Source organism: Onthophagus taurus, chromosome 2 (assembly GCF_036711975.1).
Source record: "Onthophagus taurus isolate NC chromosome 2, IU_Otau_3.0, whole genome shotgun sequence".
Lineage (NCBI taxonomy): Eukaryota > Metazoa > Arthropoda > Insecta > Coleoptera > Scarabaeidae > Onthophagus > Onthophagus taurus.
In genome coordinates, this window is record NC_091967.1 from 8278862 (window position 1) to 8304854 (window position 25993).

At 30.5% G+C, this 25993-nt stretch overlaps 7 protein-coding genes across 14 annotated transcripts in view; 5 read left to right on the top strand and 2 right to left on the bottom strand.

Moving 5' to 3' along the window:
• Nucleotides 1–6668, top strand: part of LOC111427495 (facilitated trehalose transporter Tret1-like) — a 37408-nt gene extending 30740 nt beyond the window's left edge. The window contains exons 1-2 of one of the 2 annotated variants that reach the window (XM_023062665.2): nt 4832–4906; nt 5273–6668. In XM_023062665.2, coding sequence (XP_022918433.2) covers nt 4849–4906; nt 5273–6624 — 1410 coding nt within the window. In that variant the 5' untranslated portion in view covers nt 4832–4848 and the 3' untranslated portion in view covers nt 6625–6668. Of the gene's footprint in view, nt 1–4831; nt 4907–5272 lie in introns of those variants that run through there. The other variant, XM_023062667.2, reaches the window with a different exon arrangement.
• LOC111427499 (clarin-3-like) lies at nt 826–4855 on the top strand. The gene is made up of 4 exons (XM_023062673.2): nt 826–1221; nt 1407–1568; nt 1625–1937; nt 1994–4855. The coding sequence occupies exons 1-4, from the start codon at nt 1011–1013 to the stop codon at nt 2130–2132; spliced, it is 825 nt and encodes a 274-aa protein (XP_022918441.2). The 5' UTR covers nt 826–1010; the 3' UTR covers nt 2133–4855.
• A 430-nt stretch (nt 6669–7098) lies between the features above and the next one.
• LOC111427500 (lys-63-specific deubiquitinase BRCC36-like) lies at nt 7099–9136 on the top strand. The gene is made up of 4 exons (XM_023062674.2): nt 7099–7453; nt 7514–7721; nt 7773–7964; nt 8017–9136. The coding sequence occupies exons 1-4, from the start codon at nt 7343–7345 to the stop codon at nt 8274–8276; spliced, it is 771 nt and encodes a 256-aa protein (XP_022918442.1). The 5' UTR covers nt 7099–7342; the 3' UTR covers nt 8277–9136.
• LOC111427498 (solute carrier family 25 member 35-like) lies at nt 8256–9608 on the bottom strand. Of its 2 annotated transcripts, none has more exons than XM_023062672.2 (5): nt 9468–9608; nt 9159–9418; nt 8868–9109; nt 8588–8813; nt 8256–8535 (listed from the first exon to the last, which is right to left on the bottom strand). In XM_023062672.2, exons 2-5 carry the CDS (start codon nt 9400–9402, stop codon nt 8342–8344), a joined length of 906 nt encoding a protein of 301 aa, XP_022918440.2. In that variant the 5' UTR covers nt 9403–9418; nt 9468–9608; the 3' UTR covers nt 8256–8341. The 2 variants fall into 2 exon arrangements, with proteins under 2 accessions (XP_022918440.2, XP_071050200.1); XM_071194099.1 differs by having other exon boundaries at nt 9156–9418; nt 9468–9575.
• A 231-nt stretch (nt 9609–9839) lies between these two features.
• LOC111427497 (solute carrier family 25 member 35-like) lies at nt 9840–11675 on the top strand. Of its 2 annotated transcripts, none has more exons than XM_023062671.2 (4): nt 9840–10042; nt 10411–10904; nt 11081–11306; nt 11360–11675. In XM_023062671.2, the coding sequence occupies exons 2-4, from the start codon at nt 10419–10421 to the stop codon at nt 11581–11583; spliced, it is 936 nt and encodes a 311-aa protein (XP_022918439.1). In that variant the 5' UTR covers nt 9840–10042; nt 10411–10418; the 3' UTR covers nt 11584–11675. The 2 variants fall into 2 exon arrangements, with proteins under 2 accessions (XP_022918439.1, XP_022918436.1); XM_023062668.2 differs by lacking the exon at nt 9840–10042 and adding an exon at nt 10159–10313.
• A 799-nt stretch (nt 11676–12474) lies between these two features.
• LOC111427491 (ventricular zone expressed PH domain-containing protein melted) lies at nt 12475–19042 on the top strand. The gene is made up of 7 exons (XM_023062658.2): nt 12475–12917; nt 13127–13375; nt 14711–14885; nt 14942–15105; nt 15155–15364; nt 15489–17099; nt 17953–19042. The coding sequence occupies exons 1-7, from the start codon at nt 12777–12779 to the stop codon at nt 18205–18207; spliced, it is 2805 nt and encodes a 934-aa protein (XP_022918426.2). The 5' UTR covers nt 12475–12776; the 3' UTR covers nt 18208–19042.
• Nucleotides 19043–19075: 33 nt separating this feature from the next.
• LOC111427303 (Mitochondrial assembly regulatory factor) lies at nt 19076–24663 on the bottom strand. 5 transcript variants are annotated; one of them, XM_023062374.2, is made up of 6 exons: nt 24497–24663; nt 24172–24216; nt 23131–23931; nt 22969–23076; nt 22869–22886; nt 19076–21002 (listed from the first exon to the last, which is right to left on the bottom strand). In XM_023062374.2, exons 3-6 carry the CDS (start codon nt 23869–23871, stop codon nt 19536–19538), a joined length of 2334 nt encoding a protein of 777 aa, XP_022918142.1. In that variant the 5' UTR covers nt 23872–23931; nt 24172–24216; nt 24497–24663; the 3' UTR covers nt 19076–19535. The 5 variants fall into 5 exon arrangements, with proteins under 5 accessions (XP_022918142.1, XP_022918139.1, XP_022918140.1 ...); XM_023062371.2 differs by lacking the exon at nt 24497–24663 and adding an exon at nt 24304–24490; XM_023062372.2 differs by lacking the exon at nt 24172–24216.
• Nucleotides 24664–25993: the final 1330 nt, after the last annotated feature.

Consider the following 25993-nt stretch of genomic DNA (forward strand, 5'->3'; position numbering starts at 1 on the left):
TATATATTATATAGTCGATTTCTATTTTTTGTAATAATTTAGCATAAAAAATTGTTTATCGCTTTTAGTTTTTCCGAAAAAGGGTCAATTTTGTATTTTTAAATGGAACACCCTAGTTACAAGATGATAATGGTAACACTCGGGAATCGGAGCATGTTACAAAAAAACTTTTAGAACAAAAGTTGTAACAAATATTATTCTTAACAATGTTGCTCTGTTACACTTTTGCTCTCAGATGCATAGATACCGAGAAAAACACGAAAATATGAAAATTTGATTAATTTCGTCATTTTAGTAGTTCTTAAAGGTAACACTCAGGAAACGGAGCATGTTATAAAAAGACTTTTAGAACTAAAGTTGTAGATAATTTTATTCTTAGCAAAATTACTCTCTTTCACTTTTGCTCTCAGATGCGTCAATATTGAGAAAAATACGAAGATATGTAAATCGGATGAACTTGTTGCTTTTTCAAGTTGTTAATGGTAACACTCGGGAAAGGGAGCATGCTATAAAAGAACTTTTAAAACAAAAGTTGTAGAAAATTTTATTCTTTATAATATTGTTTCTTTCACTTTTGTTCATAGCTTTCATAGTCCCTGATTTGTTACCGTCTTTATAGCAGATTCATTATGTATCTGTTTTTTACACTTTAACTTAATCTTTTAAAACTTCTTTAAAAAAATTGATTAAAACAATAGTCAATTTTTATTCTTTACCCCTAAAATAGTTTTAATAATAATCCCATTATACACAATGACATCATAAATCGTAATAAAAAGCATTAAATTTCTAAATAGATAATCAATCTAGATAAAAAATCTATCAATAAAATTTGTGTTGATAAAAGTAAGAAAAACAACACAAAAATAAGTAAAAACGATAAGGAGTGAATCGATTTTGTGTTGAAACACAGGTACCTTCACATAGATAAGATAATACTATGAGTTACACTCACACTGTTAGGTTAATTCGTAGAGAAAGCATCGTTCTAATTAAAAAACTATATTAAAATGGTTAAAACAAAGCGTGAATTAGTGTTTGCAACGTTCGTAACCTCCGGTTTGGCTGTAATAGCAACGTTGGTCTCGTTGGGTACTCAAAATTGGGTCTCCTCCGAAGTTAAAATTACTGAAAAATTTAGCCAAGTTAATTATGGTTTATTCACGGGGCTTTATAGAAGAACAGTCGGTTCTGAGAGACCGATGATTTATGATATATCAAGTAAGTAATGAAGTAATTAACTTTAGATTAAAGGTTTTAAAATAATAATGAGTAATGCATGATATAAGATTAAAGATTTAAAGATATAGATTTACGTCTCGTGGTTCTCTATTGATTTTATTGGTTATCAAATCGATTTTTTATTTAAAATGTTTGTAATAACTGTTTTTTCTTTACTTTTCTAGTGACTTGTTCGATGTCGGATAATAAATGTGCAATGTTATGTGAAGCAACGTCGGAGGCAAGATCTGCGAAGTTAACGGCTTTAATTGAAAACAATAATTCATCATTTGGTTGTATGGAAAGGCGACAAATATTTTTTAATCCACAATTAACATCAACAAGAGGTAACATAATTCAAAAAAGAATTTTTTTTTGTTATATTTTCTTATTTTATTTTTAGATGATTCATCCCAAAGTACTTTTATAAACGCCGGTTTATGGTTATCAACAATAATATTTTTAGTACTATCTTCCGTTGCGGGATTAGGTGCAACGGTGTTGGCAATGTTTAACACTGTGTACAACCCAATTGAAATTTACGTTAATATAACCGGCTTATTCATATGGAACTGTGTCGCAATCTTTTTTAGTTTATTAACGATGATAATGTGGGGAGTTGTATACGCGTCCGTTTTAATTGATAATATAAGCGTTTATGATACAATTGTTGCAGATGGATATACCGTGAACGCAATATTAAATTATTCTTATTGGTAAATTTCTTTTTATTTTATTAATTTAATATAATACAATTAAATTTATTTTTTAGGTTAAACTTAGTTGCTTTCGTTTTATATGTAAGCAGCGTAATTTTAATCGCCGTTAGGCAATACTTAATTAATAAAGAACCGCTCGTGATGCACGCTGATATTCAACAGGAAACCGACCCAGGACTATTAATTTATTAAAATGAAACGATATTGGGTATTTCTATTTATTAAAATATGTTAAAACGAAATTTTTTTTTGTTTAGTGGGGCGTTTTATGGAATTAATCGATATATCTGTCAGTAATGTCGCTGTCGTTTACCGTTTTTGCTGCTAATGCATCCGGATTATTAAAGATTACAAAATGATAGGGTTGTTCCACCCCTGTTTTTCACTCCCCCTCGTTACTGCCGATCATTATCGCGATGTACACCCGTTTCAATAAACTAATGTTCTCAACCCTAACCTTAATATTTCATCTTTTTTTCCCCACGAAAAAATTGAAATGTACATAATTATAGTGTATATACAGAAAATATTCGTTTAATAATCATTTATTTAATTATCGCACTTCCTTTCAATTCATAAACTTTCAACGATTTATTTTTCAAATTATTTCTAGTGATTCATAGGAGATAGGATTAAACGTTTCCGCTCTTACGAGATTTTTAAGTTTTATTATCATAATCAGACGGAAAAAAATAATAAATTTGTTATATCGAAAATACTTATCCGATTATCTATCATAAATGGCGTCTATAAAGGATTTGACAATTTTTTTATTCAATATCGATACAATAACGACATCCATCTCCAGTTTACCAGCATTACTATTCTTCATATTCAGCAATATACACTTTTTGCAATAATATCAAGGAGTTCGCCAGTATAATATCCAATACTTGATGCAACGTTCTTTCCTTTTATCTTCTAAATTTATCTCGTTATAAATCTTTTAAATCTCTTCATGGACGATCTTTGTAAAAGCTCAAATTTTCTACCAATATGATAACGATATTGCGCCTCAAAGAACCACGGTATAATCAGGTGTAACATCTCTGAAATCTGTCTAGTTTGTGTGTTGATGTAGCATCTCAGAAAAACCACTGGCTAGAAATGAATCGTTTGATGAAGAGTGCCGAGAGGTCAGAGACCAAAAAAATTAAGTATATTGAAAGAAGCAACAACGCAGAACGATATTTCCAGAACGATATTGGCGATATTTCCACAAAGATCCTTCAAGAAATGAATTTTATAGCGAATTTTGAAAATTATCGATGAAAATTGCTACAGCGAAAATTTTATCAAAACTTCAAATATTGTTTTTTCAAAAACTAAAAGTTATTTGTCAAAACGGGTTGGTTCATCGGAAAGAGGACACTTTTATTAACACTTTGAGAAATTTTCATACTCATATTCCACGAAATGGATTTTATACGAATTTTTAAAACTTAATCGGCGAAAATTGCAAAATTCGTAAAAATTGTCGTTTATTTCAAAAATTTATTTCTCAAGAATTAAACGCGATTTTTCAAAACGGCTTGTATTAAAAAGAGCTTGCTTTAATTAATAATCGAAAGTGATAACAGCGACAGTTCTGTTAGTAATGAATGTGATGATGAATTACAAGCGAACAGAAGGAAACTAGACGAAACTGCAACAAGAGATTTTGTATATCGTAGTGGGATTATTACAATGAGGTTGCTAATGACAAGCTTGATATAAATAAAGTTGTATTCATCATATACAATGACAAGGACAACATACTCCATAGATTTCAGCATTTTTCGGCACTTTTGGTAGCGGAGTCACCTACAAATATCGCCAGATTTTGATTCGATACATTATGGAAGAAATTGTGGGTACAAGAAGGCAGAGCTATTCCAATATATACCGTAGCTACGAAGGGACATATAAAACAAACAAGGGTTGGAGATAAACTCTATAAAACCCCCGATAACAAGAATAAATAAAAAGAATGAATTATTAAAAATTTCCATCTTCAAAAAACTACTCCTAACATTTAAAACGTGTATATATAAATTGTAAAATTCCTTAAGTAACAAATAATGATATTTATATCGATTAGTGCAGAATATCATTTAAAATATCTTTAAATATTCATTAAAAGGAATTCATGACGTCCTAACTTAGAGATGACTAATAAGAAATAAATAATAATCAAAATACGTGTTTATAGCAAATAAATCCGTATAAATGAATATGTATTTTAACGAGTTCTATTGGAACGGAATAAAAAGCGTAGGAGAAAGAACAATGACGTGGCTCTACTTTGCATTTTACTCCACTGTTCGTGCTGCTTCTACTCCACGTTGAGTTTCACCACTCGAAAAATTCTTTTCTCTCGCACCCCAGAGTTTTTTTTTTCTTTAATTTGCACTCTAATGAAATTGCAATTTGAGCCTGATGAAAGAAAATAAAGAGATTTTTTTTTGATTCCGAAGAAAATAAATTTTTAATTTCTTCTAGAAGTTTTTGTTTTTATCTTATTAGTGTTTAAGGTTAAAATAACGTTTGACCTCTCCGGATCGTTTCTCTCCGCCTAAAAATACCGATTATAAATCAAGATATTGTTTTAAGTTTATGTTTGGGCTATCTTTGGGAAGAGGTTCATTATCAAATCGAAAATTTCGGAGTGAAAAAGTGATTAAAGACTAAATAGTTGGATCGAAACAAAAAATGTTTCTTTTTCTTCTTCGTCTTCGTCTCCTCCTTTTATCATTTTACTTCGAGATAATGGTGTCACGTTTGGTTGGCGAACGGGGGGCATTCAAGAAATCGTAGACATGACGCAGTAGTTGTAGAGTATACACAAATACGTCTATATGTAATCGAAAGACTTTCTGTTAGTTTGGAATATTTTTTTTTAAACAATTCGAATGATAATAAATTAATTATGGGAATTGCAAAGTTTTTGTCTAATAAACAAACACAAATTTTATGTACATCAATAGGTAGGTTAAATTTAATTTTATTAAAAATCGTTTTTTTAATATTAAAATCATTTCAAGAGATTTAATTAAACTAATACAACAAATTTTCCGTCTTGTTTTAACAAATTTAAACATTAAAAGAAACTTTCACTATTATGCAGGCAACCCAAATAACAATCACTTAATTTACATTTAATCTATCATTAATTTATATCTATTTATTTAATCACTCTTTCTTTCGTTTTTTACCAACAACTCAATATTTTAATAAAATTTAACAAACCAATTTAATTAAATTTTTAATATATTCAACCCACATGATTCTCATAACCTATAACGAGGTTATGGAATATTTTTATCAATAACTTTTTTTTCAATTCTTTTTAGCATGTTTAAGTTTAATTTCGGATAATATGCAAGTAAGCTGGTCATCACCAGCAACACCAAAGTTAAAAAAACCAGATAGTCCAATATCAAATTTCAACGAAGAAACAGCCTCATGGATTGAACGTTTATACTTAATTGGAAGTTTAATTGGTTTACCCATAACGATAATTTTAGTTGATAGATTAGGAAGGAAACCATCAATAATGATCGCATCATCAACAAATTTATTATCATGGACATTAATCGCAATTGCAACTAATAAAGAAACCCTATACATATCACGATTTTTGGGAGGTTTATCATCCGCTATAAATTTTATTGCCGTTTCAATTTATATAGCTGAAATAGCTGATAAAAAAGTGAGAGGATTTCTTTCCTCTTTCAACGCGCTTTGTGGTGTTATAGGTGTTATTATAATGTATTCAGTGGCTCCATTTGTGTCAATAACTTCTTCGGCAGTTGTGGCAGCTTCTATAAACGCGTTTCAGTTGGTGGCTTTCTTTTTTATACCAGAATCACCGTATTTGTTGATTAAAAAGAAAAAAATGGTAAAATGTCAAAAAGCTTTAACATTTTTAAGAAATAATAACCTAAAAAGCGTTGAAGATGAATTCGAAGAAATTAAAGAAGCAGTTCAAAGACAAGAAAAAGAAAGCCATCGAGTTGTTGATTTATTTGTTGATGCTGGAAATAGAAAGGCAACATTAATAGGTTGTATGTTATATGTTGCAGAACATTTTGGCTGTGTTACTATTATTTTGATGAATTTACAAACAATTTTAGAAGACGCAGATGGTGCTTTACAACCAGAAATAGTTTGCATTTTATTCGCAATTGTAACATTAATTTCTTGCATAATAGGAATGTGTGTTATTGATAAAATAGGTCGAAGAGTCTTATTATTATCTTCAATAGCAAGTACAACTTTTTTCTTAATAATAATTGCGACCTATTTCGTTCTAAAAGATGTTAATTATTATAATTTAAATAATTTTAATTGGATTCCGATTGTTTGTATAATATGCTATGGGCTTTCTGTAAAAGGTGGTGTTGAAATGGTTCCAGTAATCGTAACAGCGGAATTATTTCCCACAAATGTAAAAGCAATTGGTTTAACATTTGCTGATACCGTTTACGTTGGATGCAGCTTATTAGTTTTATACGTTTATCAAATATTAGAATCAAAATTAGGGATTTATTACCCATTTTATCTATACTCGATTATTTGCGCAACAATCGGAATCGGAATTTATTTTTTCGTACCGGAAACTAATCGGAAAACACTCGAAGAAATCCAACTGGAATTACGGGGGATTAAAAAACGTGAAACTCGTTTATTAAGAGAAATTTAGCTCAAAATGTTTATTTTAAAAAATAAAATGATTATAAAATTTTATTTTATTATTTATGCAACCCAAATTGCACCTTTACTTAAATTAAAAATAAATTAACAAAAAATCTGTTAATAATACTTTAAGAAAGATTCTTTAGCATTCCTTTTATTATTCACAAACACGTGTGATGTCAAGTTTGCTGATGGTTTTTTTTAATTTGACGTTGAGCCACCTTTATATGAATATCTGGAACCGCATATGTTGGCAATTCCTGCATCCACTTGCCAACCCAACCTAATTTAAAAAATTTTAGATATATAAAGTTTAAATATTAAATAAAAACGTGATTTAAAAATTAGTTATTTTTATTTAATACATTAAAAAAAGTGTAAATATTTACATCCAAAAAATAATAATATTACAGATTTCATCATTGTTAGTTGCGTAGCTCCATCTTTATGTCAACTACTCCACCAGTAACTTATTATTATTATCAATGATTACAAGAAAATAATTTTCGGGGATAAAAAGTACTCAAAGTGTGAAGTAATCCCACGGAGTATTCTGTGAGTAATTCGGTTCTCAACAAGTACCGAGTACTCATGTAACGAATAGTTACATTTCTGACATCTCTACTTGCTAATATTAACTCGATTAAGTCAACATCTGTCAATGTCAAAAACTAAGATAAAAAATAATAATTTTAAGTTTATATTTAAATAATTTAAGTTTAAAAATGTTTCGTCAATTAAATAAAGTAGTATTATCAGCAGATGTATACGCTGTATGTATTCAGCATGCTTTATCAACGGAAAAAGAAGAAATAATGGGTTTATTGATTGGAGAGGTTAGGTTTATATTTTTAATAAAAATCATTTTTGTTTTATTAATCTTGATTGAGGTTTAGGTTGACGATTCGAACATTTCCTATATATCGGCTGGATTAATTTTACATCGAAGTGAAAAAAAATCTGATAGAGTGGAGATATCAGCTGAACAACTTTGCATGGCTTCAACACATGCAGAACAATTGGCAGAGAAATTAGGACGTCCCATGCGTGTTTTAGGATGGTATCATTCGCATCCCCATATTACAGTGTGGCCGAGTCATGTTGGTGGGTTAAAAGAAATTTAAAAATATAGTTTTTCTTAATTATAATTTTTAGATTTACGCACACAAGCGATGTATCAAATAATGGATCCTTTGTTTGTTGGATTAATATTTTCTGTTTTTCTAAGTGAAAATAATGTTGGTAATCAAGTTCAATTAACCTGTTTTCAAGCAACAGATAATTATGAACGAAGAGATGTTAATATAGTTATTGAAAAAGTACCACTAAGAGATTACAATTTAAAAAGTACGATATATTAATAAATAAATACTTGGGAATTATTTAATTTTTGTTTTAGATATTTGCGAGTTACCAAAAATATTAATACAAGAAGAGGTGGAGATTCACAATACAAAATGTAGTAAAAATGATGATATATTAGTCAATATTCATAACGAAGCATTTAAAACTTTATCTTTGTCCCATTTAATAACAAAAATTAGCCAACCAATTTGTGAAGATTTAGAGGCTCGTTTAGAAGTAACCAATTTAAGGATTAAGGAGTTAGAGAAAATGTTGATAGAATTAAAAAGGAAATCTGATGAAGATAAAATTTAATTAATCACAGCATTTTTTCTATAAATATTTACATAAGCATTTTTTACCATTTCAGTTACATTCTTTTAATCACAATATTTATGGTAAATTTTTTTATAAACCTCCCAAAACATCAAACATAACACAGTATGAGGACCTAATCTAAAATACATGGGCCCCACTCCTTTATAAAACGCACTAAACCCTTCGGTTGTGTATATTTTCTTAATACAATCAAAATAACCAGAGTACAATGTTCCTTTTCCTGATTTATCAACTCCTTTAAATTAAAAATAATTAATTATGAAACCTAATAATGTACTAAATAATACCTTGATTATAAAGTCGAATTAAAATTAAATCGAAAGGCGCGGTCATAACACTAATAGAAATCCCACCAATCATACTTCCAAGAAAAACTGTTAAAACAGGTTTCTTTGAAAAATACTTTGTTTTATTCAACCAGTCTTTAACATATAAAAACGAAACTAATTGGGACGACGATGCTACAAACGCTCTAGGAACAACAGCAACTCCTCCACGAAACAAACCATTCAACTAACATTATTAAAATAAAAAATAATTCCCAGCTAAACTTAAAAATTTACTTACTCCATGTTTTCTAAACGTATCTTTTAACGCATTCCAAGTTCCTTTATAATGATGTTGATATCCAACAGCAATCGCTTTAGCAGATTCACTTTGCAAATGCGTTTTAATCAAATAAAAAGGATTTGAAAGGTAATGGCCGATAACACCGCCGGTTCCCGCGATAAACACACTACGATAAATCATCTTTTCACCCGTTTTCTTATTTGTATCATACCCTCTTGAAGACCAAAAATCGTAAAAACCTTTAATATAAAACAATTTTTACTTTATTTACGATGTTTATCTTACAACCTAATCGAGATCCATTCATTATTAATTGAACCCAAAGTCCGGTAACCAATCCTTTTTGCAACGCGAACATCCCCTCGTGTTTCGCTATTAAATAAGCCGCATGTAAACTGTTTTTATAAACAATCGGGTGTTTCCCTTTCGATTTTAACTCGCCTTGAAGTTGAAGACGAATTTTTAATACTTCTAAAGGATGTGTGAAAATACAAGCGGAGGTTGCTGCTAAACCACCAATTAAAAATTCCATTTTTGACTAGTTTTGACTTAAAATTAAAAATTAATGAGTTATTATCTGATTTTTATTAGACTTACCACTAAAATTAATGAAAATTTGTAAATCTATAGTAGGTTATCAAAAAAGATACGTAATAACCTAGTTATCTATTAAAATTTTTTAAATCTGACTAGACATTTAACTTAACCTATATTTAATGTGTAAAACGTCACAATAGATAATCAGCTGATCTTTCAAATTGGGGAATTTGTTAAAATAGCTACATCTGTTGGTGGTTTTGGTAAATAAATCAATATTAAAAATGATTAATTCTAATTTAATCAATAATTCGTAATTCTATGAGTTAAAAATGATAATTTTAGATTAATTTATAATAATAAGATTAAAATCATCAACCACGAAATTAATTTAATTAAAACGAAATTTTTGAAGGTTAAAATCGATTGGTCACCCTGATTAACCAAAAATTTTCGGAATTCAAATTTCTTATCAACGAAATAGTTGTAATTCGATTACTTTTTTAGTTTTTATGGGTTACATCAAAGTGCAAAGAATATCAGATAAGGAAAAATCGATATTTGATATTATATTTTAATCACTAATCACTTTTTAAATTGCATCAATGGAATTAGCAAAATAACGTGAAACATTTGTAAGTACATATTTCATTTCCAAAATTAATTTAATTAAAAATAAATCCTGATTAAGCTTATTTATTGTGCTAGTTTCATTTGAAAAATTTCATAAACATTTCCACCGTGACGTTCTCAAGCTATTTTTACCATTTAAATCTGATGCATTGTGATGCAATACGTAGTGGCGCGTTTTCAGCGAACTTTACGGCCTGAAAATGTTGCGTATATATTTCCGATACATGTTTAATAAAAATTAAAGCAACTTTAAGTCTCAATCTGTTCGTTAATGTAAGTTAGTCATTCAAAATAATCAAATATGTATGTTATAACATAACCTTAATTTTTGAATTAATATCTTCAAATTACTAATTAATTTTTATTTTAGAATATAAGATGGATTTTCTAATTGGGGGTGTAGCAGCTGCTGGAGCAAGCGTTTTCAGTAATCCATTAGACGTTTTAAAAACCCGCATGCAACTTCAAGGTGAATTAAAAGCAAAAGGACAACATGCGGTACATTACAGAAATGTTTTTCATGCGGCCGTTGTCGTCGTTAAACACGACGGGGTTCTTGGGTTGCAAAAAGGATTGGGCCCGGCTCTGGTAATGCATTGTGTTCGAAATACGATTCGATTGGGTGGCTACCAGTGGTTAAATAATAACGGTTATTTAAGCAACCGCGAAAACGGAAAAACAATTTTCGTTAACAGTTTTATTGCGAGTGCTTTTTGCGGCGCCGCCGGAGCTTTTTTCGGAAGCCCCTTATTTTTAATTAAAACTCAATTACAATCGCAAGCCGCTAAAAATATTGCTGTAGGATTCCAACACGGCCATTCTAATGCAATTGGAGCACTTAAAGAAATTTACAACAATCATGGGGTAAGAAAATCAATTTTTCATAAACAATAAATTAGTGTTAATCGAACCTACATTTTTGGTGCAAATGTCAATCGAACCTTCATTATTCATTATGTCACTGTCAGATGTCACTTTTATTTTTTTAAAATTTAAATAAGAATAATATAAATTGTTTTAATTATTTATTTAATTTTTAGATAAATGGTTTGTGGAGAGGCTGTACTGGAACAATGATTCGAGCTTTAGCTGGTTCTTCAGCTCAATTAGCTTCATTTGCTCAAGCAAAGGAACATTTAGCTGAATACAAAATATTTAGGGATTATTCCATTTTAAATTCTTTAGTTTCAAGTATTATTGGTGGTGTTTTTCAATGTTTATTGATGCAACCATTTGATTTGGTCTCAGTGCGTTTATATAATCAAGGTAAAAATTCTATCAAATTCAACAAATCCGGTCTAAACAACTTAATTTTTTAGGTGTTGACGCATCTGGAAAAGGACTTCTATACGAGGGTATAAACGATTGTTTTATTAAAATATTCAAATCCGAAGGAATTGCAGGTTTTTACAAAGGCGTCACAGCGAATTACATGAGATTAGCACCCCACGGAGCTTTATGTTTAGTTTTTTGGGATATTTTAAAAGATTTACAAATACAGTATGTTGGAACAAACCCAAAATTAAACAATTCAAATAGCTGATAATTAATTAACATTTTTTACGACTTTTTTATACAAAAAATTAATTTAATCAAAATAATAATTAAAATATAATTTATTTTAAAGAAACCAGAGTTAGTAGCATTATTTCAGATTTGAACATTTTTTTTTAACAAAAATAATCTATATCCAAGATAATCTAATCTAAATCCATATAGAAATCTCAAATTAAATTCCAATAATGAAAAACACTATCGGAATTGCTTAAAACAATACCTTACATGCTAATCAACGGTTAATGGGGTCATACACGATTTTTTTTTTATTATATTTTCTGAAAGTTTATATAAAAATATAGTTACCGTTATTTTTTTTTTTAATATTTTCGAACAAAGTCATTGTTAAAAAAATTATTGAAAATTTATATACCCATTTGCGCTTTTAAAATTCCCGCGTTGATGACGTACGATTCTCACTTTTACGTCCCCTGCTCCCCGCTCAAATGCGAGAAAGAGATGAACGTCATTTAGGTTGTATTGAAAAGAGATAGAGTGTTTGTAGGTTATGTTTATTATGTTTTGTTCATGGATGTAATAGAGACACTGTATTACATCCATGGTTTTATTTTGACACTGTCACACCGCAAGCGCTATCTAACGGACAATTTAACTTGTTTTAGGCAGTGCGGTTCCTACGTCACAGAAAAGCCGCGAAATTATTTCGTTTGAATATTTGCTATTTTTCACTTCAAATTACGCAAAATATAAAATTGATCAAAATATTTCTTTTACTTTGTGTTCATGCATATACTTGCATATATCGTGTGACATAAAAATTTTCTCTAAATTTAATAAGTGTGTATGACCCCATTTCGATTCAAGAATGTTAAAAATGTTTAATAAACGAATTCAACTACTACAAAAAATTCGTACTACGTGAATTATTCAACATACCTGTTTAGCGCATGCGTACAAGTGCCCCCCCAATAACTACCTGTTGAGCACCTCGCGGTGCGTTTTCCGCGATTACGCGTGTTTATTCGGCGTAGACAAGTTCATTGAACCAGTTGTCGTCGTATGGAGTTCTTGGTGTGGAATAGTGAAAGTTGTTGAAATCGGTCTCGTTACTTTTTGAATGGGGGCCGCTCCCCGAAATGCACCACCACCACCAACTTCACCGGCCCGTACCATAATGTTTCATCACTATTATTAAATAAAAAAATAAAAACGGTGAAGATGAATGCGGAAGAAGAATCGACGAAATACAAGAAAATGCAAGACCTGTTCTTTCAAGTTCTTAAGAATCGTGATTTATCTAGAGCCGGAGATCTTTTTTCCATACCCGACGCTGTTATTGTTAATGATCTTACTGATTTGGTAAGTTTTAAATTAACGTCTTTTTGATGTATATTTAGACACTTTTGACAGGGATATAACCTCAAATTTATTTTAAATTTGAGGTTAGTTTTAGATGAAGTTCAATTTAACTGTCAAACTTTCAACTGAATTTAATATTTAATCCAATTCAATTAATGTTTAATGTTGATAATAAGATATCTTATTTTTTTTTTAATTATCCTTTTTAGATTAATGAAATAATCGAAATATCATCTTTACCAGATTATGCAAAAAATGATAACGATCAAAGTGTGGTGGAAATATGTGTAACGAGAGTTACCTCTTGTGTAAGGGAAACTGGGAGTGTAGAAAAACATTGCGAAGCCTTGGTTAAACTATTAGAATCTTGTTTGCATCACAATTTACAAGTTTCTCCTAGAGGTGATGATCCACCCCATGCAAAAATTTCTAGCGATGTGATATCATGTTTATTTTTGGTGAGTTAATGGAAAAATTAATCAAAATAATAAATTGATTTTTGTTTGATTTTTATCTTAGTATCCGAATGTATATTTGAATCACTATAAAGATAAGAATTTATATTGGAAAGTTTCATTTCTTACTCATCGAAATGGTACAGATTTGTTTAATTTATATTTTTGTTGTATTTCCTTCATTTAACATGTAAATTAAAAACAATAAATACTTAAATTGAACCATTTTGAGGTTATATTTATTACCTTTTTTGCCACTTAACGATTTTAGAAACAAACAATGATGATTTTTATCCCTTTTTTAAGCGTTAGTTATAGTTTAAAATTTTTATGTTTCATCAAAGTACCGTTTTGATTTGTGAGAAATGAAGATTCCTTTATGAATTGAATAATTTTAAGGACCTTATAATTAACCTTCGAGCGGGCGCACTGCCATAAAATTTATGACAATTGTCGTTTTTATAATATATCTCATTATATTATGCATTTGAAGGATTTAATGCTAAAGTATTCATGTAACTATGTATTTAGAACACGATGAAAAAAAAATATATTGACGTTGTCTTTATGGCAAAAAAAGTTATAAAAGACAACAAATTTACCATTAATTGCTGATTTATAAAGCCGTATTTATATTATGGGATGTATGAAGGGATATAAATGTATTATAAATAAGTTTTGAGTCATACATGTTGAGGAATTTGCTAAACTCGGGGATGTGGAAGTTTCTATGGGTGCTTTCTGATTTGATTCATTTAGAAAGGATTCCAAGTATTTTTTGTACCTTTCCAATTTTTCGGGATGATAGGTTGATTCATCAATAGCTTGGCTATTAACTCCAGGGATTGCAGGATCGTAAATTCCACATTTTTTGAAACCCTTCACAATTGTATCCCTTTTAATAGTTCTCCAGGCTTTCCCTATAAGATCAGAAAATGTGCTCTTCGAAAGTTTTTGACCAATATGATTTCTGGCCCATTCTATTAGAATGGAGTTCTACTTGGATTTCAGTCCCCTAAAAACTGTTACATCAAGTGGCTGTAAGATATGACTCGTATGGGGAGGAAGCTTAAGTATGACCACATTATTAGCCATAGCTGATTCGATTAAATTCAACCCAACATGAGAAACGTGCTCATCATATATCAGCAGCCATGGATACTGGATGTAAAGTTATTTGACGACAAGGTTTTATAACCTATTTGTCAATAACGTAATACTTATTAATACTGACCTGATGTCATAAAATTTATGACACGCGCCCGCTCGTTTTATAAAATCGAGCGCGCCCACTCGAAGGTTAAATAAAACTTTGAAATTTAATTAAAATTGTTGTAGAATTACAGCAAAAAATCGGTAATGCAAAGAGCTTTACCTGTGGCGGTGAAATTTCTTCATAAAGGAAATAAAGAATTATCGAGAAATATGGCATCGTATATTTCTTTGGCAGCTATTGATCATGCCTCGTTATTAAGTCCTCATGTTCAACCAATTATGGATTCCATTATATCCGGTTTGTTTTAATAAAAATCTAAAACACAAGATAATAATATAATTAATGTTTTGTAGGAAATTATCCTTTATGTAGAGTTCTAGCTCAAATTTATGAAGTTTCTCCGGAACCCTTAAGAGGTCATGCGATGGCTCTCGTTACATTACTTCCACATTGTGATAATCAAGAAAAACTTTCCCTTCTAGATTTGTTTTCGATGATAGCAAAGGATAATCCTGCGGTACCTAAATGACAAATGATTTAAATTATTAATAATTTTATCTTTATAGTTATTAGAAGCCAGTGTTCCTCAATTATGTGAGTACTTAAATACATCATCAACCGCATCCGGTACGCTTCAAATTTTCGTGAATATGTCCGAGAAAAAACCCGCAATGTTATCAGATCATTTAGGGGCAATGAAACAATGTGGAACAAGATTTCCTCAAGTTTTACATTTGGTTGTGCAAGTTATAGCCTCTGTAGGAAAATTAAATAAGGTAAAAATAATTCTTTGTAAATACATAATCTCAATTTATTTGAACTATTCAATTCGAGTGAGTAGGCAACCCAAATTACATAACTCATTTTTTGTACTAAATATTTTATTTTTATTAAAATTAGACAAGAGCCCAAGAAGCTTATTTATTCATGTTGGAAAACATTTCAAAAATCGACAGGGTACATCACGCGACATTAATGCGCGGAGCAACGTTGCTTTGTACATTACATCCGGCACTCTTTTCAATGTACACCGACGTTTTAGCTGAGTACAAAAAATATCAAACCAATAATAGTTCTTCAAATCAAATAAATCAGATCATTTCGGTTTCTTCACCTGCACCTTTACTTCAAAATCAAGTAACTTCCGGTCAAGTTACGATTGTAAGAGTAGGAGAAACAAATCAGCCACCAGCAATACCTTCCGGTGGTGGCTACACACGTAGAGCTAAACTCGGTGACTCGAGGAGTACCGGAAGATTGCACACAGCAACAAATACAACGAATCATCGTAGTATGACCCGTTTAAATATAGCGGGAGGATCAGTTGGGGGATTACATAGCATGACGAGATTAAGTTCATCACAACAAATTAATGCAGCTGTTGTCCCACCCGGAGGAGCAGTTCCAATTCCACCATTATCGAATAATGTTGTCGTTACTGGAATGAATAAATGGGGTATCCCAAATATGCGAGTTTTAGGAGGAAATGGGGTTACAGTTACTACAATATCTCAACCAAGAATGCAAAGACCACATAGTCAAGGACCTTTAACGTTAGTTACAAGCAATTCAGTTACCGTTAGCTCTGTTTATAATGGATCAGGTGCTGTAAACGTTTTAACAAGTGGAAATGGAAATGTTGTTAATCAAACCCAAACAATTCCGGTTGGATCATCAAATCACGTTTCGGAAGGTATTGGTAATGTAACGGGAAGTATTGGACATGTAAATGTAACCGGGCCAACTACAGTTACATCAAGAAGAATGAATAATACAAGTGTAACATTATTAAATGCTCAAAACCCCGTTGCTTCGCAAAGGGTGAGCGTTTTCGAACCATACCCAATGAGAGATACAATACAACATTTTTGCGAAAAACATTTAGAAAAAATTAAAACTTACATGGAAAATGTATCCGTTAAAATCCCGCCACCCGTTAAATGTACGATTGAAGAAAAACGCCAAAAAAAGTCAGCTAAATTACATTTTGTTTGTCAAGCGAGAGGACAACATTGTTTATATTCAAGAACATCGTTTCATATGCGTACAAGAAATCCACGGATATGGATACATTTAATGTTCATTGCGTTACAGGCTAAATCACCTCACGCTTTAAGTTCGAGAGATCCAAGTGTAACCAGTTTAAAACATTGTTGGGATATGCTAAAATGTGAAAATAAAACTTTTTTAACAGTTGTAACGAGTGCCTTTCCTTGTACAAAAGATCAAGATGCTTTATTAAACGAATTAAGACATGCTGGGTTTTTCGATGTATTTCAAGTATGTCCCGGAAACGTAGCCGGATCTTCAAATCAATTAGATGAGGATTCATTTATTTGGGGATGCTTTTTGTGTGCCCATCCTGAACGGGCTGTAGGATTTTTACGCGGTGACACCCAACCCGTCATTGAAGGTCAATTAAAAGAGAAAAAAGGCAGGTGGAGATTATTTAGACGGTGGAGAACGAGATATTTTACTTTATCGGGAGCTCATTTATCTTGTAGAGGATCGGTGAGTAATAGTATGAGCATATTTATGATGAGGAGGGCTATTATTCACTAAGGTTAAGTTTATGTCACGAGCGTACCAAGTGGCATAATTAACCTGAGTGAATAATACCTCATTATATGTGAATAGAATATTATGCTTTGTCCATGACTACTATTGAAATTGATTCCATAAATTTATTTTTTTAAATAAATTTTTGAATAGTTTAAACGTCACTGTGACAGAAATTCAATGTTACCAACTGTAACGAACTTCACAACAATTTGTCAAAATTAAATGTCAATTTTATGAAACGTCATGTTTTATTTTAGGAAAATTAATTTATGCTTAAATTATAAGAAAAAAGGAATTTGTTTACTTTTTTTTAATGTCAAACGCTTTGATTATATATAATATGGATTGAGCCAACGAGAGAGATAGCTTGCGCAAGGTGATCGAACCGAGATAGACATAGAAGCGTACTGACATATAATGGGTGTACTGATAGAAGTGAGATAGATATAGAAGCGTACTGACATATAATATATCTATCTTTGTTACACTTTCACATTATCGCTTTCCATCTGCGTCTATTCACCTTGAGCAACATTTTTGTTAGTAGATATATTCAGTTAGCTCAATCCATATTATATATAATCAAAGGTCAAACGTTGAAAAAGTCCTAAAAAAATTAAATTAACTTGACTTTTTTTCAAATTTTGATGAATCAAATAATTATTATTAGCCTGTCAAGTTGATTATCCGTGAATAATGATTATTCACCGCTATTATTCACTCTGTGAAAATAATATTATAAAATAGTCGTGGACAAAAAAATTAATTTTGTTTAAATTAATTAAAATGGAATTCATTTTAGAGTGGTGGTGAAAGTATAGATGTGAATCAAATTCAATCTGTGAAAGTATCCAGAGGGGCGAGAAACATTCCAAAAGCTTTTGAGATATTCACCGGTAATCAAACTTTAATACTTAAACCAAAAGATGGAAAAAACGCCGAGGAGTGGGTTCAATGTTTGAGTATTGTTGTGGCACATTCTCATGCAAAAGAAGTTCCAGCTAAAAGTAATTCTTTACCTGGGCGAAGTATTGGGACAAGTCGAACGGCAATTTAAATTATTTATTATAAATAAACATCACAAGAAATAGATAAGAATGGAATATACAGGGTGTGTCAAATGTGAAATATAGCCAATAACTTCGCCATTTGTGGTTTCAAAAAAATGTTTGAAATACACGTATCTGTATTAATCATGGCGCATTTTTTGGCGATATTTGCTTGTTTTTTGTTTCGTTTTCTTACAATCAAAATAGGCGCCGAAATAACGAAGTTGACAGCTTTAAATGTTAAAAGAATGACGCATACATCATTTTTAGAATTTAGACCATAGCAACGAAACAAAAAACAATGTAAACAAGCAAATATCGCCAAAAGATGCGCCACAATTAATAAAGAAATTTTTATTTAAAAATATTTATAATTAAAAATATTTTTTTTAAACCTACAAATGTCGAAGTTATTGACTTTATTCCAGATATTTGACAGACCCTGTATATTTTTTTAAATGTGTTCATTTCGACTTTTTTAATGAATATGATGAGAAGAAACTAAAAATTTGTTTATACATTGTTGATAAGGACATTCAATTAATTTAAATTGAGTGTGTTTCTCAGATTTGTGGTACTTGTATTGAAAATTAACTATTTATACATTTACATTCCATTAAGTACCACATTATATATTTTATTGTAATGTTATATACAGATTTTTCTATTTCATATTTTTTATTGATAAGTACAAAACCTTTTAAGTATCAAAAGGAGTTTTGCTACAAAATACAAGTCCTAATCGGCTTAAAATTTGCTCATTTTTAGATAATAAGAGAAAATTGAAATACTCATTCATAAGAAGTATTAATTTTTTTATAATAAAATATATTTCCAAATAAATCTTGTTTTTTTTTCGTTGCATTAAATGATAGATTTTAAAAACAACACGTTTATTGATTTTATTCTTAATATATACATCAACTAACAATTTATAACTAATGTAAGATAGTTTATACGAATCTTTTTTGATCCAATTTAGATTACCATTCTTTTAAGATTTCTTTAAATTAAGTTACAAAAAGAAAATCACAAAAAAAAACTCACTCAAAACAAACTGAACAAAAACTTGATTGAATGAATAATTTTTAATATGTAAAAAGTTTTTAATTGCGATAATAAAACAATCATATAATAATAAGTTTCAAAATTGAAAAGTAAATCATCAAAGAATTATTTCTTTAACAAAATTAATATTTAATTAAATATATAAACAATTAATAAATGTCAAATTTCTATTAAAAAAATATTTTTTTGATGGATTACTTTAAAACAATATTTACAAATTAATGTAAAACATACTAATAGATATATTTTTTTCTACGATTTTCAATTTTCAATGATGAACTTTTAAATAAGCATCTTCGAACAACTCCAATTCATGCGTTAAATAATTCGCCTTATTTCTCAAAACTTTAGCTCGACTAGCCGCTTTATCCAAACCATTAACTTGTCCTTCTAATTCTTTTAATTTATTATCCATATCACTGGTGGCTTCATCAACAAGATGACATAACCTAGCAAAAGTACCGCTAAGTTCTTGTTGCACTTGATGGCTACAATTTGCTGATGTTAAATCAACAATCATTTTTAATTTTCTCGTCGCATGTGAAACATATTGCTTTTTAAACGATTTTTCTTTAGCTTTGTTGGTCCATGTTAATCTTTCATATAAATAAAGACATGAATAAACAGCACCGGTTACAATGATAACCCTCCAACCTACAGTTTTCATTAAAAACCCAGCTACAAGTAAACCACCCATTGTTCCTTGAGAACTAACACTAGCTAAGGCAATTCGACTTAAAATTGACCAATCCTCAGCAGTTGCATTTCCACATAATATTCTCCCATCAACAGTATCAATTGGAGTCGTTGGAATAATTGAATTTTGGGGATGTTCCCTTTTATCGTTTCTTAAAGCCAAAATATTAGCCTTTTTACTTCCCGCGTAACGTTGAATTAAAGTTGTGATACCCCAAGAAAATCGAAACTCTAAATCTTCATGGAAATCGGCGCATAAATTATCGCAATTTAAACGGTAAAGGATTTCGAATGGTTGTTGTCTCCTTGGCATAATAATTCCGGTTGAATTTGTTTCTGGAGGAATCAACACTTGCATTCGATCCGTCATTTCGCGTTGACTCGCTTCCATGTTCAAAGCTAAAGCTGTTGATAATCTAGCTCTTAAATTAGAACCGAGCCCCGTTTCCACGTGAGTGTGTAATTCTTTTTTATAAACATTTAAAACTAAAGGTTCCGGATGAAACGGTAAATTAAATTCGTCAACTAAATTACTTAACCTCCTTATTTCTTCGTTTAAAGCTTTCGAAACTCTTTGTTCAACATCTTCGACCATATTATGAATTTTTTGTTTCATCTCTTGCGTTATTATCATCAATTGTTGTTCGGTATAATTAATTTTATCGTGTAATTCTTTTCGTTCGACTAATTTTGCTTCGCGTAATCGTTGAGCGTCGTTATAAATGGTGTCAAGGGCTTCTCGTAATTCACCGGCGATATATTTTCCACGTTGAGAATGCTGTTCAAATTTCGTTTTTACCGCTGACTTTGAAATACACTCTTCAAATTTTCGTTCGAAATCTTGAAATTCAAAGTAACGCGTTTGGAAACCATCCGCTAACGTTGCCGATGGCGAACTGTTTCCGGCCTCGGCGATTCGTGCCAATAAAGCTTCTTTTGCGGAAATAAAAAATATTCGTTCTTCGGCTTCTTTTGAGGAACATACTTTTAATTCTTTTACCAAGAAGTCTATTGCACGTTCTTGATGTTGTTTTCTTACCTATTTCAAAATAATTTATAGTGTTAAAGAAATCGTACCCATTTAATTATGATTAATAATAAACACAATGATTTATGGGTTTTGCTTCAAATAGTTTATAAATTTATAATTTAAAAAGTAATCGAAGCTTTTTTAGTGGTGTGAAGTTATATTAATAGTATATTATTATACGAGCAACTCGCTACGTTCGTGACATAAACTTAACCTCAGTGAATAATAGCTCATTATATGTGAGTAGAATACTATACTTTGTTATACTATTGAAATTGATTCGATAAATTTATTTCTTTAACTAAATTTTGGAATAAATTTTAAACGTCAAAGGACACAAATTCAATGTTACCAACTGTAACCAACTTCACAACAATTTGTCAAAATTAAATGTCAATTTTATGAAACGTCACGTTTTTTTAATATTTAGAAAGTCCTAAAAAGAATAGTATATTACAGTGTAAGTGAGGAAACTATGATTTTTCATTAACGCGTATGTCAGATATATGGAGTAATTTTGTACATAAATTATGAGCCACTGTTTAAATAAAACTTACTTAAACCCTTGCGACCTATAAATAACCTTTTAAACTATTTGTTAAATAAATTAATAATTACATAAACTTTATTACAAATTAATATTAATGCTTTTTCGCTGGTTAACCTCTCCTGACTTTAACAATGATTAAGATAGTTTCGTAGAAATGCAACTCTCTAAATAAAAACTTCGTACTAAAAATGAAACGCATGTGACGCCATCTATTGGGAATATTTTGGAATTATTCAGCTAAGAACCAAACCACGAGAATACAGGTTGGATCGGGTTTATACATAAAAGCTCCAAGCACAGAATAACTGTTTGGAGCCACTATGTGGTTCCAATTAACGTTCCAACTGGTTGGGAATTAATACACCTGTCAAATAATGCCGCCACATTTGAATATCAGGGCGTCATATGACATGTGAGATTGCATCTGAAGAGCTTCCAACCTGTTATAATGTTAGCTGAAACAAAACTATAATGTCAATTATAATCTAATTATTTAATCATACCATTATTACTTAATTATACTCTTAGCAAAAAATCACTTTAAAATGACGTTTTCATCTGTCATTCTGAACAAACATCAACTTTTTAAAACACAAATTTAAAAATACATTTTAAATTAAAAGAATGATACTGGTAATAATTGTTGTTGCTGTCTCTCATCATTCCCACTATTAATAATAAAATTGTTAGTTTAATTAAATTATTTCAGTATAAACGCTAATGCCATCTTACGGTGGGATTTCGACATACAATCAGTGCCAAGTTCTCCTATCTAAGATCCCTGAGGTTGGTCTACTTCCGGTAGATCGGAAGTGGCGGCCACCTTAAAAATATTTTAGATCAAGAAATCCGAATAAACAACAAATGCTACCGAAATTTCAAACCTCTATGACTAGTAGAACCTGAAAAAGTTCTAACAAACCAGTTATGTGAGACACTCTGTATACATGTACAGTGTAACAACAAATTTTTTTTCTGAAAAAGCGTCAAGGGTTACGATGTTTTGAAAATTAGTAAAAATACTTAGAACTGTGTTCTATTGTGTGGTAGAATTTGGGTTAATTCGAAGGTGGACATCAGGATGAAAACATCCCTTTATTGGGAATGGGGGTTGAAAAATTTTTTTTTATCAAATGGGGTTGTACGTTGTTCTTGAAGATAAGAGTGTCCCGTATATGAAATTTGGCGACCCAAATCGTATTGGTTACAGAATTATTAACGTTTTAAGTTTATGGCTGGAATTTATGGATAACTTCACACCAGTAAGCTTTTTAGCAGTGATAATGGCAGCAAGGTGTTTATTTATTTAATTGTTTATAACTCACCTGTGCCTGTTCATCCAACTGCATTTATTTATAAAGAAATTATAATAAATACTCAAAAACACTCCATATTTTTTATTTCTTTTAAATAAAAAATTTTTACCTGATCTAAAAATTCCGGTTCATTCGCCGAAGCATCCCAACGATTATTCAAAATAAATATGTTTGGTTTAGAAAGTTTCGTTGACACTTTATGAAAGAAATTTTTCTCCTAAAATTAAAAAAATGATAACAATCAACTTAACATTAAAAAAAAGCAACCCACCGTAACCATCAGTGTAGATTCAGCATTCGCAACCAGCACAAACACATCGGCATCTAAACAATGCTTATCGATCCATTCGTCTAAGTTTGGGGTAACATCAACACCGGGGGAATCAACAAAAACAACATCGTCGCGTAAAAGAAAGCAACGATTTCTTGGCCAAAACACCCGGACTAATTGTGATTCACTCAATTTCTCTTTACATAAAGCATGGGCGAGTTGCCCAACGGATTCTACAGAACATTTTTCATCGCTTCCTTCCAAAACTAAATAAGCCTCATCATTAGGAGATCCCTCGACTTGTAAAAAACAATTTGTAGTGTGCCCTATTCCGCTTGGTAAGATCTTATCGCGTAACATTGCATTAATAACCGTGCTTTTTCCATTCGATGTCCTCCCAAAAAAAGCTACTTTCATGTGATCGCGAGCCAAAACATCTCGAATACCATGAACTTTATTAACAAATTCTTCTGATTTCTTAACCGAATTTCCATCAATAATTTGTTGTTGCTTCTCCAATTCGTGCATATAATTAACGGTATCTTTAACATAATCTTCAATTTCAACGAAAATATCGTTAATTTTCTTTTTCGCCCGAACGAATATCTGCAAAGGAGAGTTGTCAGCGCCGTTTCTAATCACCGGATGACGAAGATCACTGGAGCCTCCGACTATAATCGGACGATTGTGAGGACCATCCCCGGACATCATTGAAACAGTGCGATTTAAATAAGCTGCCATTGTGTTGTTGTGCGAGAAAGGTCTTCACTCAATAATAAACATCTAACATGCACACAGCAACTGAAACAAACAAAAAAATAAATTATTTTTAATCTGCAAATTGTAAATGTGATGAAAACTAAATAAACAGGTTATAAAATAAAAAAGTGAGGTTATGAAATTTTGCGAAATGTCAAAAATGACATTTACTACAAAAAAAAACTTAAAAAATCATGTTCTATGTCTAAAAATAACACATAATTCGTAATAAGCACCACCATGCATAATTAAATCAAAATGAAAACAAGAATTCATTTAAACCTGTTCATTTCGTAGCATTCTCCACCACGACCTAACCTCAACACGCTATAAAATAGAAAAAAAATCGATATCATATCGTCATAATTACATCTTTAATTTGCAACGAAATTGTTATGGATTGCCAAAACTCACCTTAAAACGCGTAATCTAGCCGTTTTACTGCGTCTTATTTTTTTATTTTCGAACCCAAAATAGCTAGACGAAATTGCGGTCACATTGTATCGTTAAAACGTCGGATAGTTTTGCAGGTTTTCACCACTTTTATGTGACAAACTCGTTAGCGGTTGATAAGCGCGATACAATTATTACTAATCAGTTTACTTACATTTATATTAAACGTTACGTAATGTTTTTTCAGTAGAGGCTTTTTGGGGAAATGATCTTCGACATGTGCAACACTGACTTTCTACAAAACTGACTTTGACATTTTTGAACATTGACAATATTAACTAATGTTTTTACTTTCTTGATATTAATTTTGCGATTTAAATTTAGATTAAAATAAAATCACTTGGTTTTAATTAAATTGTTGCTTTAATTTTTATTATTGACGAAGAAATCTATTAAAACTTCGTTCTTTCTTCAATAGATGGCTTAGTATTACAATTAATTCTAATTATAATTTTTAATAAAGTTAACAAACTAAGTATTATTAATAAAATGAAACTAAAAAGATAATTATATTTGAGTTTTGTTATTAAAATAATGACACAATCTTAAAATAATCAATGCTTATTGATACTTATAAAACATTACGATAGATGGCGCAAAAAATAATTTAAAGATTTTTTTTAAAATTTCTTTGAATTTTTAATCATCAAGCCAAACGATCAGCTTCTTTGGACCATTTGTAAAATCCACCACGTTTTTTAAACATGGCTTTATCAAATCCAGAAAATTTCAACGCATTTTTACTGCGATATCTAAAATGGACTTCACGTTAACTTTTCGAAATTTGGAAGTACCATAACTTCATTTTTTTAAATGGTACCCCCTATATTTTATTACTTAGTCGTCTTCGACGTTTCATTTTACATCTTTTATATCCCATATGTCCTATACTTACCATTAATAGTTTGGGAGATAATTAAGGTTTTTTGAAAATGCACACATAAACATTCTGGTATAACCGGAAATGCTATGAATCTGAAAATATTTTACTCGAAGAGAACGCAATTGATTATACTTAAAATATAAATAAAGTTTAAACTATACAGGTCATAGAGGTATATAGGTATATAGAGTACTAAATGAAGTGGGAGTTTGAAAATTGGCGGGCTTATGATGTTTGATGTGAGCTTTTTATTTAAAATATTTTCAGGTTCCGGGTACTTGTGATTGCACCGGAAGTGGTGACAGTTTTCATGCTTTTTATAGACAACATTTCAATTAAAATTATACATATTAAAATTGAGGTTATATCTTTCCATTTTTGAATTATTTTCTGTTTTCTTCGTGCAATATGATTAAAATATAAATTATCTTAAGTTGTTTTACTTCGGTAATTTATTTATTGAATATTTTGAGTCAAAACTTGTTCCCATCAGTATTTTTAGTCAGCTTCTTTGTTCGATATCCACTGCTATCTCTCCATAATATAGACGTGGTATCCAAAAATTTAGCAACAATCAAGAATTATCGGGAAAGGACATCAAAAACATTATACACCATGAAATCAACCCAACCCTATCTCAACCCAACCCAACCCAACTGAACGGAACCATACCCAACCCAACTAACATAAAGATAAAATTAATACAAACTGAAATCTTCTAATTATATACTGTATATCTATAAACAAGGCTGAAATTAAGATTTTAAT

Bases quoted from the DNA above. Each gene is read 5' to 3' on its own strand.
- LOC111427499 (XM_023062673.2), top strand. From the start codon at position 1,011: ATGGTTAAAACAAAGCGTGAATTAGTGTTTGCAACGTTCGTAACCTCC. The intron at 1,569-1,624 runs GTAACATAATTC...TTTTATTTTTAG, and splicing joins ACAATTAACATCAACAAGAG to ATGATTCATCCCAAAGTACT. The intron at 1,938-1,993 runs GTAAATTTCTTT...TTTATTTTTTAG, and splicing joins ATATTAAATTATTCTTATTG to GTTAAACTTAGTTGCTTTCG.
- LOC111427500 (XM_023062674.2), top strand. From the start codon at position 7,343: ATGTTTCGTCAATTAAATAAAGTAGTATTATCAGCAGATGTATACGCT. The intron at 7,722-7,772 runs GTGGGTTAAAAG...TATAATTTTTAG, and splicing joins AGTGTGGCCGAGTCATGTTG to ATTTACGCACACAAGCGATG. The intron at 7,965-8,016 runs GTACGATATATT...TTTTTGTTTTAG, and splicing joins AAGAGATTACAATTTAAAAA to ATATTTGCGAGTTACCAAAA.
- LOC111427498 (XM_071194099.1), bottom strand. From the start codon at position 9,402: ATGGAATTTTTAATTGGTGGTTTAGCAGCAACCTCCGCTTGTATTTTC. The intron at 9,110-9,155 runs GTAAGATAAACA...TTTATATTAAAG, and splicing joins GAATGGATCTCGATTAGGTT to GTTTTTACGATTTTTGGTCT. The intron at 8,536-8,587 runs GTATTATTTAGT...TTTAATTTAAAG, and splicing joins AATTCGACTTTATAATCAAG to GAGTTGATAAATCAGGAAAA.
- LOC111427497 (XM_023062671.2), top strand. From the start codon at position 10,419: ATGGATTTTCTAATTGGGGGTGTAGCAGCTGCTGGAGCAAGCGTTTTC. The intron at 10,905-11,080 runs GTAAGAAAATCA...TTTAATTTTTAG, and splicing joins AAATTTACAACAATCATGGG to ATAAATGGTTTGTGGAGAGG. The intron at 11,307-11,359 runs GTAAAAATTCTA...TTAATTTTTTAG, and splicing joins AGTGCGTTTATATAATCAAG to GTGTTGACGCATCTGGAAAA.
- LOC111427491 (XM_023062658.2), top strand. From the start codon at position 12,777: ATGAATGCGGAAGAAGAATCGACGAAATACAAGAAAATGCAAGACCTG. The intron at 12,918-13,126 runs GTAAGTTTTAAA...TATCCTTTTTAG, and splicing joins TTAATGATCTTACTGATTTG to ATTAATGAAATAATCGAAAT. The intron at 17,100-17,952 runs GTGAGTAATAGT...AATTCATTTTAG, and splicing joins ATTTATCTTGTAGAGGATCG to AGTGGTGGTGAAAGTATAGA.
- LOC111427303 (XM_023062372.2), bottom strand. From the start codon at position 23,871: ATGGCAGCTTATTTAAATCGCACTGTTTCAATGATGTCCGGGGATGGT. The intron at 23,077-23,130 runs GTGGGTTGCTTT...TTTTAATTTTAG, and splicing joins AATCTACACTGATGGTTACG to GAGAAAAATTTCTTTCATAA.